The following is a 17,426-nucleotide window of genomic DNA, read 5'->3' as shown; positions in this document are numbered from 1 at the left end:
ACCATCTCATTTTCCCAGTTCACAGATACAAGCAAAGCCAAGCATGTCCAGCATCCACCCGTGCCCAGGGGCAGATCCTAAAGGGGTCACCCCAAGGTGCCACCCTGCACCACCCCACTGTGTTCCCCATGGTCCCTGGGTGCTGCCTAAAGCTCCTCGGCCGGCTCCAGCACCGTGGGCCTGCTGTGCTCAGCCTGACTCCAAGCCAGCGGTGCCAGGCCATGGTGCACTGCGGTGCTATCCTCTGACACAGGGACACTTTGGTCCCCATCCCTGTGGCTCAGCCCCTCGGAGGGAAGTGGCTGTGTGTCGTTATGGGGAGGCACTTTGTCCAGGCGTGGGTTGAACGTGTGCCCACCAAAGACTTCGTGCAGGGTCTTGCCCAGGCGTTGTGACCACAGCGGCTCCGGAGGCTTCTCGTCCCCAGCCTGGGCCTGTGTATAAGCCACGCGGGAGGCGGCTGCATTGTGCAGGGACCTGGAGAACACTGAGTGTGCAGGAGGGTGAAGGAATGCTCCAGTGCGCTGGCACCCTGGCACAGCCTCAGCACAGCCCCGATGCAGCCCCAGCACTCACCTCGCACGGGTCTGAAGTCACCGTCTGCCTCAGCCCTATTGGGGGCAAAGGGGCTCATGGAGGGGAAGATGATGAGAGTGAAGGAAAGCAGCAGGACCTGGGGGTAGAAGGGGATGTCACCATGCACAGCCCTGGAAGGAGGCACTTTCTGCGGCATGGCTGCCAGGGACGGGCCAGGAAGCAGAACCAGGTCTGCATCCTGGTTCCTCCTGGTGTGTGTGCCCCTGCCAGTACATCCATCCATCTCTCCCTCCATGTGTTCTGTCCATCCATCCTTTCCTCCATCGGTCCCTCCTTCTATCCGTCCCTCCACCTCTTCCTCCACCTGTCCGTGCATCCATCCATCCCCATATGCCTCCATCCCTTCATCTATCCACCTGCCCTTGGAACACCCATCCCTCTGCCCTAGTCCATGTCCACCCCTCTCCATCCCCTTGGCTCTGAGTGTCCCTCCCTCCAAGTGAGGAGGCAGTGGGGGGTTTTGAGGGCTCCACACACCACAACGCAGGTTCCCGTCTGCGCTGCCTTGTTGCTCGACTGCACCACGAGGGCCTGGAGCTTCTTCAGCTGCTCCAGGAGCGACCTGGGGACAGATAGAGCCCATAAGCACCTCCCAGCCTCTCCTGCCCCCAGCAGGTCTGGCCGGGGGGTGGGGGGTGTCCAGCCCTGTCCCACCCCTCCTGCCCTAGGAACACCTACGAGTTCTGCTTCTCAAGGTGCAGGACCTTCCTCTGCAGCTCCTGGTTCTGGGCTGTGCACGCTGACATCCTGGGGGACAGGGAGAGGAGGACAGGGTCGGGGGGGGCTGGCAGCAGGCCCTTCACTGGGCAGCCAGGTGCACCCCCCCGGCCATTGGGGTGCCCAGAGCAGTTCGGGTCCGTACCGGCTCTCCAGCCCATCGATATATTCCTTCTTCTTCTTGCGGCTCTCCTGAGCCGACTGCTTGTTCCTGATCTTCCGACGGATCTTCTTCAGCACACGCTCCTCGTACTGGGGGAGGCAGAGGGGTCAGGAATGCTGGGGCTGGGACCCTCCACCCCGCACCTTTCCCAGGCACGGTGGGACCCACCTTGGTGAGGGGCAGCTGTGTGGGCAAGGACAACCCCTCCTTTGCCAGCAGCTTCTTCTCGTCCTCCGTCAGCACCAGCTCCTGGAACTGGCCCTGGTTCTGCCTCAGCAGGGAGCTGTGTGCCGGTGGCTGCTGCAGTGCCACAGATGAGTGACACCTTGGGTGGAGGTCCCACGCCTCACTCCAGGGACCACGGGGGGGGGACCATGGTGCAGGATCATGGTCCAGGAAGGCACAGGGATGGGACCATGGCGTGAGAAAGGGGACAAGTGTGGGGAAGGGGAGAGATGAGGACAGGACCAGGGAGGGGATTGTGGTCCAGTGAGGAACAAGGCCGGGGACAAGAGGGATGAGAACACAGTAGAGGGGACTCACGGCATCATTGCTGCTCGAGAGCAGCAGGTCCTTGACAGTGAGGGTGCAGGATGCAGGTGGGGAGACCACAGGCAGGTCCTGCTTCTCCTCCAGGAAGAAGCCAGGGTGCCACATGTCTGGTGAGGGGAGAGCAGAGGCTGTCAGCTGTCCTGTGTCCCCCTCTGTCTCGAGTGCAGGACTCATATCCCAGTCATGGCCCCACAGCTACCACGACTTGCTGTCACCTATCAATTCAGTGGCCCTGGCCTCTGTCCCCCCTCAGACTGTCCCTCTGGTCCTGCCCCAGCCCCCCCCAGACAACCAGCTCAGCTCAGCACCCCCAGCCCCCCAACCCTCCCTGTTCTCCCCAGTCTACCCATTTAATGCCAGTTCCCAAGCTCTCTCCACTCCCTCCAGTTCTCTCTCGCCTACCCAGTTCCCTCCAGTCTCCCCAGCTGCCCTAATTTCCTGATTATCCCCATGAAACCCCAGCTCCCTCACCCCCCTCAGGTCCCCAGTCTCCCCAGTGACTCCCAGTATCCCCAGCCCCTTTCGCCTGGTCTCTTCCCTGTGGCTCACCGAGGTCGATGGAGACTTCAGGCTGCAGGACCCCAGTCCCCCCCGGGATGGGCACAGCTCCACAGGGATTGGTGTAGGGGTACAGGACCTCATTGGGACCCCCGTCACAGCACCCAGGGGGGCTGTCGAGCTGGTCAGAGGGGGGGTCCTCGAAGACCCCGCTGTCACTGGTAGCTGGGGACCAGCTGGGAGAGCCGGATGCCGAGTCCCCGGAGCCCAGAATGGAGCTGAGGAAGTCCTCACTGTCCTGGGCACGCTGTGGGGACACAGCCACCCATCACCATGGGATGCCCATCACCATGGGGTGCCCACAGGAGCTGCCTGTGCCGTGGGGTGGTCCCAGCTCCCAGACAAGGTGTGGGGATGGGGCTTTCCTGCCAGACCCAGGGGTGAGGTGGGGATGGGCCCCCCAGGCCGGGGTCTCACCCTGTCCTCATGCCAGGTGCCTGGTGGTCTCCCAAGTTCCACACTGCGGAGGATCCCATCCTGGCGGTCGAAGAGGAGGTCCAGCAGGTCGAGGCTGCCCACGCCAGAGGCCATGGCTGCAGGGCGGCAGGGTCAGGTCCCTAACCCAGGCCCCATGATTGCCCCCCTGCCTTCCCTCTGCCCCCCAAGTTGCACAACCCCAGGGACACCCTGAATCGTGGTGCTGATGCGAGGGAGCAGGGAGCATGTTTGGGCATGGGAACACGTGTGTGGGACCATGGGGAGATCTATCTACATGTGTAACTCTGTGTGACCACCTGGATGCGTGCATGGCTAGATGTGCACGTGTGTGCAGAGCTATGTGTCTACGCAGCCACACGACCATGCAATGACATGAGCATGTGAACACACGTATGGGTGGGCACCTGTATGTGAGCACATGTGGGCACATCTGGCAAAGCCCTACATGCACGTGTGCACGAGGGACAGCACAGGTGTGCAGGAGCTCAAGGGTATGGCAGTGTCTCCCCATCACCGCCTTCCAGCAGCTGAAACTCCCAAATCCTGGGGGTTTTCCCCCAAGAGACCCACAGATCCAGGGGCTCCCCACAGGCACCCACCTGCCCCAGCCCCACTTAGCCCCCCAAGTGCAGGAACAGGATGAGCACCCATCCAGCCCAGTCTCATGTATGCTCTAAGATCAGGTTAATCATTCTTGGTGGCAAGTGGAGGGGGAGGAGACTGCTGCCATCACTCGCCCTGAGGAGGGGACTGGGCCCTGCTTTGCCATTGCGGCCCCAGGACTCAGAGAAACCCAAGAAGCCAACTCACCAGTTGCCCAACCCACAGATCAGTCAACTGACAACCCAAATAACCAAGCAACTGCCCAAACAGCTGCCCAACTGACCAACTGGCTGACCTGCCAAACCAATTAACCACTCAAGAAACAGGCCAAACGGTCAACTGTTGTTCAACTGACAGTCAACTGTCTGATCGGTCAACCAACCCACCACCCAACTACCTGACCCACCACTCAACCCAACTGCCCATCCCACTATACCCGACCGCCCAACTGCCCTCCCCAACCTACTAAGCACTGACTCAAGCATTCTTCAAGCCCAGTTTGGGGACAGTTGTCATTACCATGATGTTTGCTTGGTGAAGCTTTACTGCACCCTGCCTTTCATCCTCAGTCCTTCCAATGAGCCATGATGGCCCCATGGGACCATCAGGTAGGCAGACACCACTGAATGCTGTCAGATAGGACATACCTATGTGCGAGGTTCCGCTCCCACCGGCTCGTCCTGTCTTCTCAACACCCTCAGCGCACAGGGGAGCCAGCTACACCAAGGACGGATACCTCCACCTCCTCCTCCTCTGTGGTGCCGTGACCCAAGTGGCAAAGTTTAAACTCCAACAGCACAGAAATAACATCCCAGATTGCAAAATCCCCTGTCACTGATTGGGGACAAGGTGAGCAATGGCAGGGGACGGCCCTGCTGCGCTCCTGTCACTCATTAGCCAAATGTTTTTGTCCTCCTGCACAACACAGGGCAGCAGGGGTGGGCGAAGTCCGAGCGCTGGGATTGCCCATGAACTTTCACCCATTTTGGGGCTAATTTCCCTTTTTTCAGGCCAGTGTCCCAGTTAATCACATTTATAGGTGCTGGGAACAACATCCGGTGAAGACATTAACTTAGATTCTACCACTTGTGGCTTACACCACCACAAACCTTGGTCCCTGTGACCAGCACTAACCTGGGGCTCTGCTGCCTGTAACCCTCTGTGCCTCAGTTTCCCCTATCTGGGGCAGAATACACTGTGGTTCGTTGACCACTGCATTCATCCCCTGGTGAGGGCATCGGCCAAACGTGTGTCACCCACAGCACCCTCACACTGGATCCCATGGGATCCACAAGCAGGGAGGGGCCGGGTGAGTAACGCGGCCTGTGCCCGGGGACTATTGCCTCATGCCCTGCTATCACCTGCCCGGTGCCCTCTGCCCGGGGCGGCAGCGGGGAAGGCCGCTGCCCTCGCTGGCGGCCGCTCCCTGCTTTATGGCCCGGCAGCGGAGATCGGAACGCCTGGAACCGAGCAAAGGGCGCCCGCCCGGCCGGCGCCATGGTCCCGCGGGCCCTGCAGCATCAATGGGGCAGAAGGCAGCGGCTGGGCAGGGGAGGCAGGGGCTAGAGGGAGTCTCCCATTAATTACTAATTAGGCTGTTAATTACACAGAAGGCGATGACCGACCCCCGCCTCAGCACAGGAAGAACCGCGCCGCCTCGCACCGCCCTCCCTCCATGGCACCGCCCTCTCCCCTCAGCGAGCTCTCGCGAGACTTCGCAGCCCCTCCTCGTTCCCCGCGGGCTCTCAGGCCGCGCCCCCGATAGGCTCCGCCCACCGTGGCCACGCCCCCGCGCGCCCCCGGTAGGCCCCGCAGGCGCGGCGCGGCCCGGCCATGCTGGCCAAGAGGAAGCCGGTGCTGCCGGCCCTCAACATCGCCCCCAGCGCCGCCGAGGGCCCGAGCCCCGACGGCTCCGCAGAGTGAGTGAGTGGTGGTGGGGCCCGACCGGCCTGCGCTGAGATCGGGGCGGGGGACGGGCTGGGGGGGCAGGCACCGGGCCTGGGTGGCTGTGGGAGCCGGGACATGGTGGTCCCGGTGCTAGGGTGACTGTGAGGGCCTAGGGGGAGCGGGAAGGCCGGCACATGGCGGTCACTGGGGCTGGGGGCACTGGCTGGGGTAGGGAGGCTGGATGGGGCCAACCTCCTGTGTGCCTGAGGTGTGCTGGGGGGTCAGGCTGGGGGTTAGAGGGGTCGGGGGCAGGTAGGGCGGGATGGGCAGGGGTTGGAGGCTGGTCTGGTGCCCGGGTTTGGTGGGGGAAGGTCTGGGGGCTGTGGGGTCCGGGCCTTGGCACGCAGGCTGGAGCTGGGAGGAGGACCAAGGCTTATGGGTGTAAGATTTGGGCCAGTAATGAGGGCTCTATGAGCAGGACGTGTGGGGCAAACAGTGGTGGAGAGGGGGGCACAGGCAGTGCTAGGGAGAGGCAAAGCATCGCCTGGGGGTGCTGTGTGGAAAGGGTGGGTTGAGACCTCCCTCAAAATCACCCTGGGTGCAGGGGACAAAGGGGTGAGCAGCAAATGGGAGGGAGCAGCTGGAGCCTGGAGCTCAGCAGCAGGTGCTGGGGGAGCACAGATGCCCCTTTGTGCCCGGCAGCAGCGGGTTTGGGGGTGTAACGGAGCAGGGGCTTGCTGGGCACTCCTTGTGTTTCTCAGTGAAACCCAAGCTGCGCTGCCCGTGTCGGGAGAGGGAGAGGTTCCTGGTGCTGCCGTTCCCTCCAGGCTGAGCTCTGCTGCCTCTTTAAGGGTTGAAGGATTTTCCTGCTCCTTGGCTTTCCCAAAAGAGCTCCTCTCCAGAGGAGATGTGTGTGGTGGGCACCATGGGTCTTGCTGTCTGAGGGACCCTGCCAGCACCAGAGCTGAGTTCTGCCCCTCTCCAGAGCTTTGCTTTAATCTTGTTGCTGAGTATGCATCAGAGGATGGTTTTCAGTTATTTCCCTCCACTTCCCTAATAAAACCAATCCCTGTTTCTATGGCACTGCCCTCACTGTCCCCTGACCATTCCTCCTGTCTCCTCCTGCCCTCTCCAGGGCGAACCTGGTGGACCTTCAGAAGAAGCTCGAGGAATTGGAGCTGGATGAGCAGCAGAAGAAGCGCCTGGAAGCTTTCCTCACGCAGAAAGCCAAAGTGGGCGAGCTGAAGGACGATGACTTTGAGAGGATCTCTGAACTGGGGGCTGGCAATGGCGGTGTGGTCACCAAAGTGCAGCACAAACCCTCAGGGCTCATTATGGCACGGAAGGTAAGGAGGGAATGGGTGGAGTGGGCTGTGACATTCTGCTCAAGGGCATCCAGCTTCGATTGGGGTCTCTGGGCAGTGACCTGGCTGCATCCTAACACCTCCCTGCCCACCTCGCCTGGGTTGGGAATGTGGTCCTGGCTGCCTCCAACTGTATTCCACCACCCACTTAACACGGTCCCGAGGTAGTTCCAAGCAGCCCTGACAGTGGCTCCTCTCAGACATGGGTTTATATGTGACGACATCCACTGTGGTTCCCTGTACCAGAAGTCTAGGAGGTGCTTTGCCTGTTAGAAAAGGCAGAGCTGGGTGTGAACAGTCCAACTGCTCATCTGTGGGACAGCTTCCATGAAAGCCTTTGGTCTCTCCTGCTATTGGGGTGGTTTAGTGCATCTCTGTGAGCAAATCCACTTCTCTAGGTGGCTTCATTCGGAGCTGAGCTCTCGAAGCCTTCCAGGGTGGTTGATTTGGGAATGCTGGGTGTCACGGGGTGGTTTTGAGATTGTTGGGAGCTCCGTGTTCCTAACTGGAGCAAAGGCAGGCTGCAGCACTGCTGTCCTTCCTGCAGAGACCAACAGTGGTCGGTCTGTGGGAAGGACAGACATCCCTGGGTTAGGTGACCCAGAGCTCACAATAACAGTGGCTCCTTTTCTGACCTGCTTTGTATTTCCTAGCCTTTGGCTTCCCTACCCACAGCTGCATTAACTGACTTTGTATGTGGAGCCCGAAGAGTAAAGCAACTGCTCTTTCATGTGCATAATCTTCACAGGTTTTTGTACCCTCTGTGGTTTCCTTGATACTGGAGCACCTCTTCTTACACCATCTACAGAGCTGATGGAAATGCTCCTGTGTGCTGAGTCAGACCTACAACAGACTTGAGACTTGTCTTTCCGCTCGGTACCTGTCACTGTGTTACATGCTTGGCACTTGCTTCAGTCACTAAGAGACTGCCCAGGGCTCAGCCTCTCCCCTTACCCTTAGAGTTAGTCTGCAAGTGGTGTAAAGTCTATGCCAAAGCAGAGCTTCCCTTGAAGACTTTGTTTCATTCCAGTGCTCGGGACTTGCTCGTATGGTTCCTGGAAGTTTGGCTGTTCCACCTTGAGTGTTTTCTTCTTTCTTGGCAGCTGATTCATTTAGAAATCAAACCAGCCATCAGGAACCAGATCATCCGAGAGCTGCAGGTGCTGCATGAGTGCAATTCCCCGTACATCGTGGGTTTCTATGGAGCCTTCTACAGCGACGGAGAGATCTCCATCTGCATGGAGCACATGGTGAGTCCCTGTTCCTGCTCTGCAAACTGCTGCTCTCTGGTCTGGTGTGAATTGCATCTCCCCGAGACTTGAAATTGCAGACAGTTGGGTGAATTGCAGGTGAAGTGGGTTTAGGGTGCTGGCAGCTGCCATGGTCCTTCCTCTGGCCACAGCAAAGGGCACTGCTCCTGGTAGGAGCTGCACACGCCTGAGTAGGCATTAAACTGACAGAGATCCACCTTTGTGAAGCAGAAGCAAAGGTTTGGGGTTGGCCAAATGGAAATGTTGTAAACAAGAGCTTGCTGGGAAGCACAATGTGCATCTTCTGTTGTCTCTGGCCGAAAACAGTGGTGTTGCTCCTCCAGATCAGTGCTGACAGCATCGTCCTTAGCACTGATGGAAAAGAAGCTAAGAACTAATAGCAAGAAGTAAAGCTGATAGAAGGTAGCATTAAAATAGTTTTCAGTGAGAAGTTTGATCTCCGATCACCAGATATCTATCTTTTTGTTGTCAGAGGAGCATGCTCAATGCTGAGTCTTGATGCTGAGCTGGGATGCTCTGTCCTGCTTATACCCACTCACCCTCCCTGGGCATGCCTGCCTGTACCTCCAGGTGCTGTGTTTTACTGCCAGGGATTGGTGTGTTGGTAACTTTAATGTTCTTCATTTTAGGATGGTGGCTCTTTGGATCAAGTGTTGAAAGAAGCTAAAAGAATTCCCGAGGAGATCTTGGGGAAAGTCAGTATAGCGGTGAGTTCCAGTGGCTCTTCAGGCTTCCAGGAAGGATTTGCTGGGCATGGTTTGGGAATAATGCTTGTGTTGCCTTAGGAGGGTTTCTTCGTTTCCCCATATGCATGTTCCCATGTGATCTGGGGCAAGAGGCTGTGGTGTATGCGGGAGGGGAGGGGAAAGGCATATTCCCAACCACCCCCTGTAGCTCTGACTCCTTGTGTTGCACTGACTGGTGTTGACTTCTCCTGGAGAAGATCTGGGAGAAGCTTTTTTTGGGCTTTGGTTAACCTGAAGGGAGAGCCCTTCCCTTGCCAGCTCTGATCTCGTCCTGTCTTTGGTTTCCCTCTAGGTTCTAAGAGGCTTGGCATATCTGAGAGAGAAGCACCAAATCATGCACAGAGGTGAGAGGAGGAACCTAAAAATAACTGCCTGCAGTACAAGAGCCCTGTATTCTACCCAAAGTCGTGTTTACGCTCTTCTCTCTCGCTGTTGGCAGATGTGAAGCCTTCCAACATCCTGGTTAACTCTCGAGGAGAGATCAAGCTGTGTGATTTTGGGGTCAGCGGTCAGCTCATTGACTCTATGGCAAACTCTTTTGTGGGAACTCGGTCCTATATGTCTGTAAGTTCCTTCCAGCTTCTGGCTGGTTTTTTTTCCACAATCTGGGTTCAGCTCAGCTCTTACAGAATCACACTGAAGTGTCTCATTCACTCACGGTTTTACTCTACGTTTGCATCTGGACTGCCCTGTTCCTTGTTCATGTTAGGGTGCTTTGAGGCACTGTCCTGTGCTGAAGAATCATAGACTCATGGAATGGTTTGGGTTGGAAGGGACCTTAAAGCTCACCCAGCTCCAACCCCTGCCACAGGCAGGGACACCTTCCACTAGAGCAGCTTGGTCCAAGCCCCTGTGTCCAACCTGGCCTTGAACACTGCCAGGGATGGGGCAGCCACAGCTTCTCTGGGCACCCTGGGCCAGCGCCTCAGCACCCTCACAGGGAAGAGCTTCTGCCTAAGAGCTCATCTCAGTCTCCCCTCGGGCAGGTTAAAGCCATTCCCCTTGGCCTGTCCCTACAGGCCCTTGTCCCAAGCCCCTCCCCAGGTTTCCTGCAGCCCCTTTAGGCACTGGAGCTGCTCTCAGGTCTCCCCTTCAGGAGCCTTCTCTTCTCCAGGCTGACCCAGCCCAGCTCTCTCAGCCTGGCTCCAGAGCAGAGCTGCTCCAGCCCTCGCAGCATCTCCGTGGCCTCCTCTGGATTCACTCCAACAGCCACATTCCTCTTATGTCAGGGACTACAGAGCTGGACACAGGCCTGCAGAGGGGGGGGTGTCTCCCCAGAAACAAACACCTCCATGTTCTCTTGTCCTGTCAGCTCCAGGCGGTGCCCGCCTGGCAGTGGTGCCTGTGGAAATGCAGAGACTTGCAGGGAAAGGCATTTCAGATCCTACAAACACTTCTGTAGTTCATTTGGCAAGTGTTTGTGGGTTCACAACCATCTTTCCGTGCGCAAAGCTCTGCCCAAAACACTGAGTGTGGAGGGGACACAATGCTGGGACATTCCCACCACCTCATCCTACCTCCTCCCTGCACTGTGGCCAGGAAGGAGTAGTGGGTTATTAGGGAAGCCTTCAGACTCCTCTTCTGTGTCTAGGGCTGAGCTGCTCTCGTATTTTGGGAATGGTTATTCAAGTACAGTTATAGTTAGACAGTGGCTATTTAATATCTCCTTTGCACTCAGCCACTGGCTCTGCCCAGCTGACTTGAAGCTGCCACTATGGGTGGCTTGCATTGATTTATATATATATAATTTTTTATTTATATATATATAAATATATTTATATATATATATTTATATATATTTAATTCTTTAGTGGTAAGACCCTAGAGTGGATTTTCTGTTCCTCAAGTTCCTCCTGGGTATTAACTGGAATAAGCAGTGAAAAACCCATCTTGATAATAAATTGAAGGGCCTGTAGGGACAGGACAAGGGGGAATGGCTTTAACCTGCCAGAGGGGAGACTGGGATGAGCTCTTAGGCAGAAGCTCTTCCCTGGGAGGGTGCTGAGGCGCTGGCCCAGGGTGCCCAGAGAAGCTGTGGCTGCCCCATCCCTGGCAGTGTTCAAGGCCAGGTTGGACACAGGGGCTTGGAGCAAGCTGCTCCAGTGGAAGGGGTCCCTGCCCGTGGCAGGGGTTGGAACTGGATGAGCTTTAAGGTGCCTTCCAACCCAAACAGTCCCGTGATGCTATGATGCAGAGTTTCATCTATTTCATTCCAGTTCATGCTATTTATGACTTTGCACCTGGATGCTGTGAGTCAGTGTGTGTTTCTGTGGTCTTTCCTTCCAGCCCGAGCGGTTGCAGGGCACCCACTACTCGGTCCAGTCTGACATCTGGAGCATGGGACTGTCGTTAGTGGAGCTGTCTATCGGAAGGTACCCAATCCCCCCGCCAGACTCCAAGGAACTGGAAGCAATATTTGGCCGTCCTGTGGTGGACGGGGCAGAGGGAGACTCTCACAGCATCTCGCCGCGAGCCAGGCCCCCAGGACGCCCCGTCAGTGGTAGGGGCTGTCGTATGCATTGAACAACGCACAGACATGGGGGCAAATGGGTTGGGTGTTGTTTGGCGTGGTTGGGTTGGCCAAAGGCTGCTTTGGATGAGGTTGTGGTGGGGAGACGTATCCAGGGAGGCCCCTCTCTTCAGAGCAGATGGAGCCATGTTGATGCTCTACCAGCATCAATTCTACTACAGGGGGTTTCTAAGTCCTAACGAGTGCAGTTGAGAGTCTGGTCTTGCATCATGAGATGGAGATTGCTCTCAGGATGCTGTCAAGGAATGGATTTGAAGTGCCATCCAGGGTCTGTTAAGGTTCTGAAGAGCTCAGTTTATCTGCCTACCTTTAGAGGTCTGTGTCTTACAAAGAGGCTAAAGCCATACAGCAAAGCATCCTGTGCTGGGGATGGGAAGTGGAGCCCTGGGAGGCGATGCTGTGAGGGACACTGTCAGAACTTCTGCTGCTCCTCAGGCTTTGCCCATGCTGCCAACAGGTTCCTTTCAAGCTAGAGGCAGCTTTTGGGGAAGAGCTTTGCAGGGAGCTCTCACAGAGGTATCCAACCAGCATGGGAGCTGAGGGAGGCTGTTCTTGAGCCGTTTGCTTGGAAGCAGAAGGCTCTGGAAGCGCTGCCAGCCTGCTACAGCAGATGGTTTGGTGCTCTCCAAATGCTCCAAGCTGGGATGTAAATCTGGGCTATAGGAATGGGGAAGGAAATCGGAAATCTTGGAATGCAGTTTGGTTTTCTCTTCCACTACAAGTCTGTTCCCAAGTGGGTTGCCTCTGCCTCTCCCAATAGAAATCCCACTGCACACGTGTTTTTCACCCAAGATGAAGCCCTTGGCTGTCCCCAAGCAGCCTCTCACCACTGTTTTTGTCATCTTAACCACACAGGGCATGGGATGGACAGCCGGCCTGCCATGGCCATCTTTGAACTGCTGGATTATATAGTTAATGAGGTGGGTATTTCCTTACCATCAGCTCTGCTGGGCTTCCCTGAGGCACCTGGGTGTCATCTCCACTCTGCTGGGTCAGGCTGGGCTCCGAAGCCTTTGCTTGAACAGGGGCTTTTCAATAGGGAGCCCCTCTGAGCTGCACGGGTGTCACAGAATCGTAGAATGGTTTGGGTTGGAAAGGACCTTAAGATCATCCAGTTCCAACCCTCTGCCAGGGGCAGGGACACCTCACCCTCGACCCTGTCCTTTCCTTCTCTGTTCCCTCTTCCCATCTCTCTGTATTGCAAAAGCATCTCTGGGTGCTTTTGCAAGTGGGAAGAGCAGCTTCCCTTGTCAGGGTGATCGGAGTTAACCCCCAGTTACTGTTTCTGGATCAGCTTCATCCTCTGTAGGTGTTGCGAGAGCTGGGATTTGCGAGGTTGGATCTGGAATTGTGTCGCTGCAACTTGGGTTTTCCAGCTTTGGCAGGGATTCAGTGTGGGGTCCCCCCAGCTGCACACTGAGCTGGGGAGCAGTTTGCTGCTGGGGTAGGAAATGATGGGGAGCAGCGAGGAGGAGGAGAGCTGGAGAGCACAGCTTCCCTGCAGCTCCAGCAGAGCGAGGTGCCACTCTGGTTTTTGACCCATTAACACACTGAAGACCCTTCTCCTTTTCTCCTCAGCCACCTCCCAAGCTGCCCAATGGAGTTTTCACACAGGACTTCCAGGAGTTTGTAAATAAATGGTAAGGATTTCTCCTGGGGGCTGATGTGGCGACCCGTAGGTGCTGCCTGGCAGCTCTGCAGGCCACTGCTCCACCCAGAACTTAGGGGCAACACGATGTTCTCCTGCTCTGTAGGTGATCTGCCTGGCTGCAGTGATCCCGCATTGTGCTGGGAACTCCAGCCTTGGGAAGGGCTGGAATAAAAGCAGTTTATTTCTGGTGATGCTGAGCAGTATCCCAGCGCCTTCTAAATATGAGCCTGGCAGGGGGATGGGGGAACAGATTGACGGGGCTGAGTCACCCCACAGCCTTGCAGGCACCACGCTGTCACCTTCCAGCCCTTGTGATGTGGTGGGGGGACACCTGAGGATGCTGCTGCAGCTCCTGTTAAATCACAGAGCTTGGACATGGCAGAAATCTCATCCCCACCAAGTGCTGGGTCCTTTTCCCCATCTGCAGGTGCATCTTCTCCACACAGTCTAAAAGAGATGGATGCTGCAGCTCTCCCCAGGAGCTGGGCTGTTGGAGATGATGCTTTCGAAGCTGTTTCCGCACTGCCAGGATGCCAAAGTGGCTTTTGGTGATGCTGGAGACCTTCAGGGGACTGGTTTCCCACAAGCAGTGTCTTAACGTTGGTTTTGCTCTCTTGTCCTTCTCATTTCAGCTTAATTAAAAACCCAGCAGAGCGGGCAGATCTGAAGATGCTGATGGTAAGTGAGGAGAGCAGGTTCCTTTCTCCAGTGGGGTGGCACCAGATATGCCAGCTGCTGCCCCATCTCTCTGCACCTCTTGCTCAAAAGGCTGGAAATTCCTCAGCTGAGCTTAACAGGAGCCAAATGGAGCCTGGGAGAGGGAGTGTGACTCACCTGTAGTTCAAAGGCAGTGATGGTATCAAGCCTGTGTGGAGCCAGGGTGGGAACCACCCGCTGTCCTGTGCCTGAGAGCCAAACCTTTGCCTCCTGAACTGGGCAGATAAATGGGAACATGCATGGGCTGAGCACAGCCTGGCTTCAGTGAATGCTTGAGCCCAGAGAAGCTGTGGCTGCCCCATCCCTGGCAGTGTTCAAGGCCAGGTTGGACACAGGGGCTTGGAGCAACCTGCTCTAGTGGAAGGTGTCCCTGCCCGTGGCAGGGGTTGGAACTGGATGAGCTTTAAGGTCCCTTCCAACCCAAACCATTCCATGAGTGCAGTGTAACCACGCTGACCTCTGCACCAAGTTCAGTCCCTGAGCTCCCAGGGAGCCCTTGCAAAGGAGGTGGCCTGTGTGGCCCAATGCCCTTTACAAAGGTTGTCCTGTCCCACTTCAGCTTCTCCCTTACCTTCTGCCTTTGGGGAAGCAGCATTTGCCATCCAGGGGCAGTTGGGATTGTGGGGAGCTGCAGCACCTTGTCCTACCTGTACCGAGCAGGCAGGGGCCATCTGCGCTCTGTTCTCCTGTAGGTATTCCCCACTCCCATGCTGCGTGTTGACTCTGGGGCCAGCACGGATTAAAATCCCAGCAAGGAACAAACAGTTCCTCTAAATCACCTTTCCCTGCCTGAGTCATAGCACCGGGATCTTCCCCCCTGCCTGGGCTCTCTCCCACGGCGCAGGGCTGGGTTCGGGGCCACGCAGCCGGTGCCATTCCTAACCCTGTTCCCTTGGCTTCCAGAGTCACACCTTCATCAAGCGCTCCGAGGTGGAGGAGGTGGATTTCGCGGGCTGGCTGTGCCGAACGCTGCGGCTGAACCAGCCCAGCACTCCCACCCGTGCCGCCGTGTGAGGGGCAGCCCATCTGCCTCCGCCACCGTTTCCTCTCCTCCCACAGGCGACACAAGCGCCCTCTCTCCTTCTTCCTCTTCCTCCTCCTCCTCACATCCAAGCGGCAGAGGACCATCATCCCTTCGGAAGCATCTCTCAGCTGCCCCACAGCCGGAGTGGGGTTGGTTCCTATGGATGGTGGAGGGGGGGGTTCCAGGCCTCTGCTCCAGCTCCGGAGCTCCTGACACTTGGGAAATGCGGTGCTGCTTCTGTTCATTTTGGTTTGTTTTGGTTTTGAAACATGTTCACTTGGGTTAAAAAAAGAAAAGAATGGGGGGTGTGTGCACACGGGCATGTGTGTGAGACGTGGCCGGACCTCCACCTCCTCCTGGTGAGAAATGAGTGACAGGGATTGAGAAACCCTGCCTTGGGTGGCTGGGAATGGTGTTGCTTTCCCATCCCTTTCCAAGTGCTGGGATAGGCGGTAGTGGTTGAGCGGGAGCGGAGCCGTGAGCTCCCTCCTGGCCCTGCTGCGGGTGGAGGAGAGGAGAGAGTTGTGTTTTCATGTGAAAGGGTTGTGTTAAACCTGTTCTTGTCACACGCTGGATGTTAATGAAGGGTCTCCAGGTGTTGAGTGCGGGCAGAGCTCTTGGAATGGGAGGGAACTGGGGGGAGAGCTGCAGGTTGGGGGTGAGTGGATCCATGGTAAGCCCTAGCTTGGACCTTTGGGTGCTCCCCTGGCTCATTCCAGTGCAGGGGTGGGAGCAGAGTTGCTGGGGCCAGGGCAGGAGTGGGTTCCCCCCAGACCCACCATGTCCGAAGGATGGGAATGGGTGAACCCCATCCAGGCTCCTGGTTTTCCCCCTCCAGCCATGGAGGATGGAGGAGAGCCCCAGGGTCCCTGCTTGGACCCCCTTGAGCCACCCACTCCCCTGGGATGGGGCTGTAGGGAGCCAAGGCTGAGCCTGGCAGAGCAGGGATGACCCCCCCACAGTACGGCCACGTTGTCCCCAGGCCCCACTGGGTTATCACTGGGGGTCATGGTCCCTCCTGGCTATGGTCCCCCCCATGCCCAGGAAGGACCTCACGCACCTCATGGCTCTGGCTGAGCCCTGCTCTCACCTCATTTTCCATCCCATGTGTGCATTTTTGGGGGACTCATTTCCCCAGTGAGGCTCTGCGCTCCCCAAGGCCCCCCCAGGAGATGATTTTTGGGAAGTTTGGTCCGATTTTTACCTATTTTCCTTCTTTTCAGGCTGTTTTTCTTCCCAAAAGCAAGGGGGACTGCCAGGGCCCTTGGTAACCCCAAGTCCCTCATCTGCTTCCAGCACTGTCCTGCTGGGGACAACCATCGCCCCCCAAGGCAATCCCATGGGGAGACCCCACATTTGGCGGGGGGGTCTCTGCTCACTTGCTCAGCCTGGGTTGCTTGTAGCGGGTTTTGCCTCTGATTGAAGTGGGAGGTGGGGAAGGGGCAGGTCTGAAGCTTTGGGGTGATTTCAGGTGGTTTCAGGGCAGGTTTTGGAGGAGGGGGAGGCAAGGGGGGAGGTTGTGTTGGTGCAATTACTTTTTTAGACTCAATATTTTCATCCTGGGGTGGAAAAAGCCACCCAAATAAATGGCACTTTACAGCTCATGGGCCTTTTCTCTTCTTGGTTGTGCCCCAAAGTGGCTTTAACCCCTGTGAAGCTGGAATGCTGATGGATTGCTGGAATGCTGCTGGGTTCCTCCTGCATGGGAGCAATGGTGCTTGGAGACTGGGATGTGCTGCTGGCCACCTCCAGCAGAAGCAGGGGATAAGGGAATGATCTTGGCATACCCGGCCCGCATGGATGCGGGGTGTGAGGATGGGGCAATGCCCTAAATCCCACTGAGGGTGCTGGGAAGGGCTCTGGGCTGGAATATTTATGGCCGGAATCAGACCCAAAACTGGCCGAAAGCTTTGTGGAGCTCGTGGGCCTGTTCCAGTGCCCACAGTGGTGCTTGGGGGGGGGGGGATCCTGCTTTTGCTTCTTTGGGGTCCCCTGTTGGGGCGGGGGTGTCAGTGCCATCCTGCGGAGACCCAGATCAACTCACTGCATGCATGGGAGCTGCAGCAGGTTGTATGATGTTGGTTTGGAGTCCCTGGGGGGTCCCATGGGTGTGAGGTTTGGGGGCACATGGAGGATGGGGTACCCCAAACCCTGTTGCTGTTGCAGGGTGGGAGGGGGATGTTTGGGGTCCTACCCCCCCCAGCTATACAGGGGTGCTCTCTGTATGTGTTGGGGCTGGTGGGGCCATGCTGGGGCTCAGCTTGGGGCGGGGGGGGGCTGAGTGCATCCCTGTTGTGACGGGGGAAAGCGAAAGCAGACGTGAGCAGGAGGCTGTGGCGCATGGCCGGGCCCTGGGGTGCACCCGGTCCCCCCCTCCATGTTGGGGCCCCTCAGTCCCCACCTCCAGCCCTGTTTCCCGGTCCTGCCTCAGTTTCCCCACCTCTAAAATGGGGTCAATGATATTGAGCCCCCCTAAAAACCCCTCCTGGGGGGACACGTGGGGGGTGAATGCTCCATGTGAGAAGCCAAAAAGGGGAGAAATGGGGAATCCCGGGCGCTGTTGATCAAATCCGTCCTTGGCTTCCTCCTTCTTTAATTACTTTTTCCT

The 17,426-nt window shown here is 57.2% G+C and overlaps 2 protein-coding genes across 5 annotated transcripts; one reads left to right on the top strand and one right to left on the bottom strand.

Annotated features, from left to right (window-relative positions):
* Positions 1 to 103: 103 nt before the first annotated feature.
* Positions 104 to 5,306, bottom strand: CREB3L3 (cAMP responsive element binding protein 3 like 3). Of its 2 annotated transcripts, none has more exons than XM_080634010.1 (11): positions 5,235 to 5,306; positions 4,276 to 4,381; positions 3,005 to 3,120; positions 2,579 to 2,834; positions 2,021 to 2,136; positions 1,646 to 1,826; positions 1,460 to 1,566; positions 1,276 to 1,344; positions 1,075 to 1,159; positions 577 to 673; positions 104 to 487 (listed from the first exon to the last, which is right to left on the bottom strand). In XM_080634010.1, the coding sequence occupies exons 3-11, from the start codon at positions 3,061 to 3,063 to the stop codon at positions 147 to 149; spliced, it is 1,311 nt and encodes a 436-aa protein (XP_080490136.1). In that variant the 5' UTR covers positions 3,064 to 3,120; positions 4,276 to 4,381; positions 5,235 to 5,306; the 3' UTR covers positions 104 to 146. The 2 variants fall into 2 exon arrangements, with proteins under 2 accessions (XP_080490136.1, XP_080490137.1); XM_080634011.1 differs by having other exon boundaries at positions 1,646 to 1,822.
* Positions 5,307 to 5,407: 101 nt separating this feature from the next.
* Positions 5,408 to 16,289, top strand: MAP2K2 (mitogen-activated protein kinase kinase 2). 3 transcript variants are annotated; one of them, XM_080633971.1, is made up of 11 exons: positions 5,408 to 5,547; positions 6,651 to 6,861; positions 7,983 to 8,129; positions 8,780 to 8,857; positions 9,189 to 9,240; positions 9,336 to 9,460; positions 11,183 to 11,396; positions 12,282 to 12,346; positions 13,005 to 13,066; positions 13,710 to 13,755; positions 14,854 to 16,289. In XM_080633971.1, the coding sequence occupies exons 1-11, from the start codon at positions 5,462 to 5,464 to the stop codon at positions 15,082 to 15,084; spliced, it is 1,317 nt and encodes a 438-aa protein (XP_080490097.1). In that variant the 5' UTR covers positions 5,408 to 5,461; the 3' UTR covers positions 15,085 to 16,289. The 3 variants fall into 3 exon arrangements, with proteins under 3 accessions (XP_080490097.1, XP_080490099.1, XP_080490098.1); XM_080633973.1 differs by having other exon boundaries at positions 14,698 to 14,984; XM_080633972.1 differs by lacking the exon at positions 14,854 to 16,289 and having other exon boundaries at positions 13,710 to 14,691.
* Positions 16,290 to 17,426: the final 1,137 nt, after the last annotated feature.

This window comes from Psittacula echo (assembly GCF_963264785.1).
Source record: "Psittacula echo genome assembly, chromosome: 24".
NCBI lineage: Eukaryota > Metazoa > Chordata > Aves > Psittaciformes > Psittacidae > Psittacula > Psittacula echo.
This window is presented reverse-complemented; position numbering and strand designations above follow the sequence as displayed.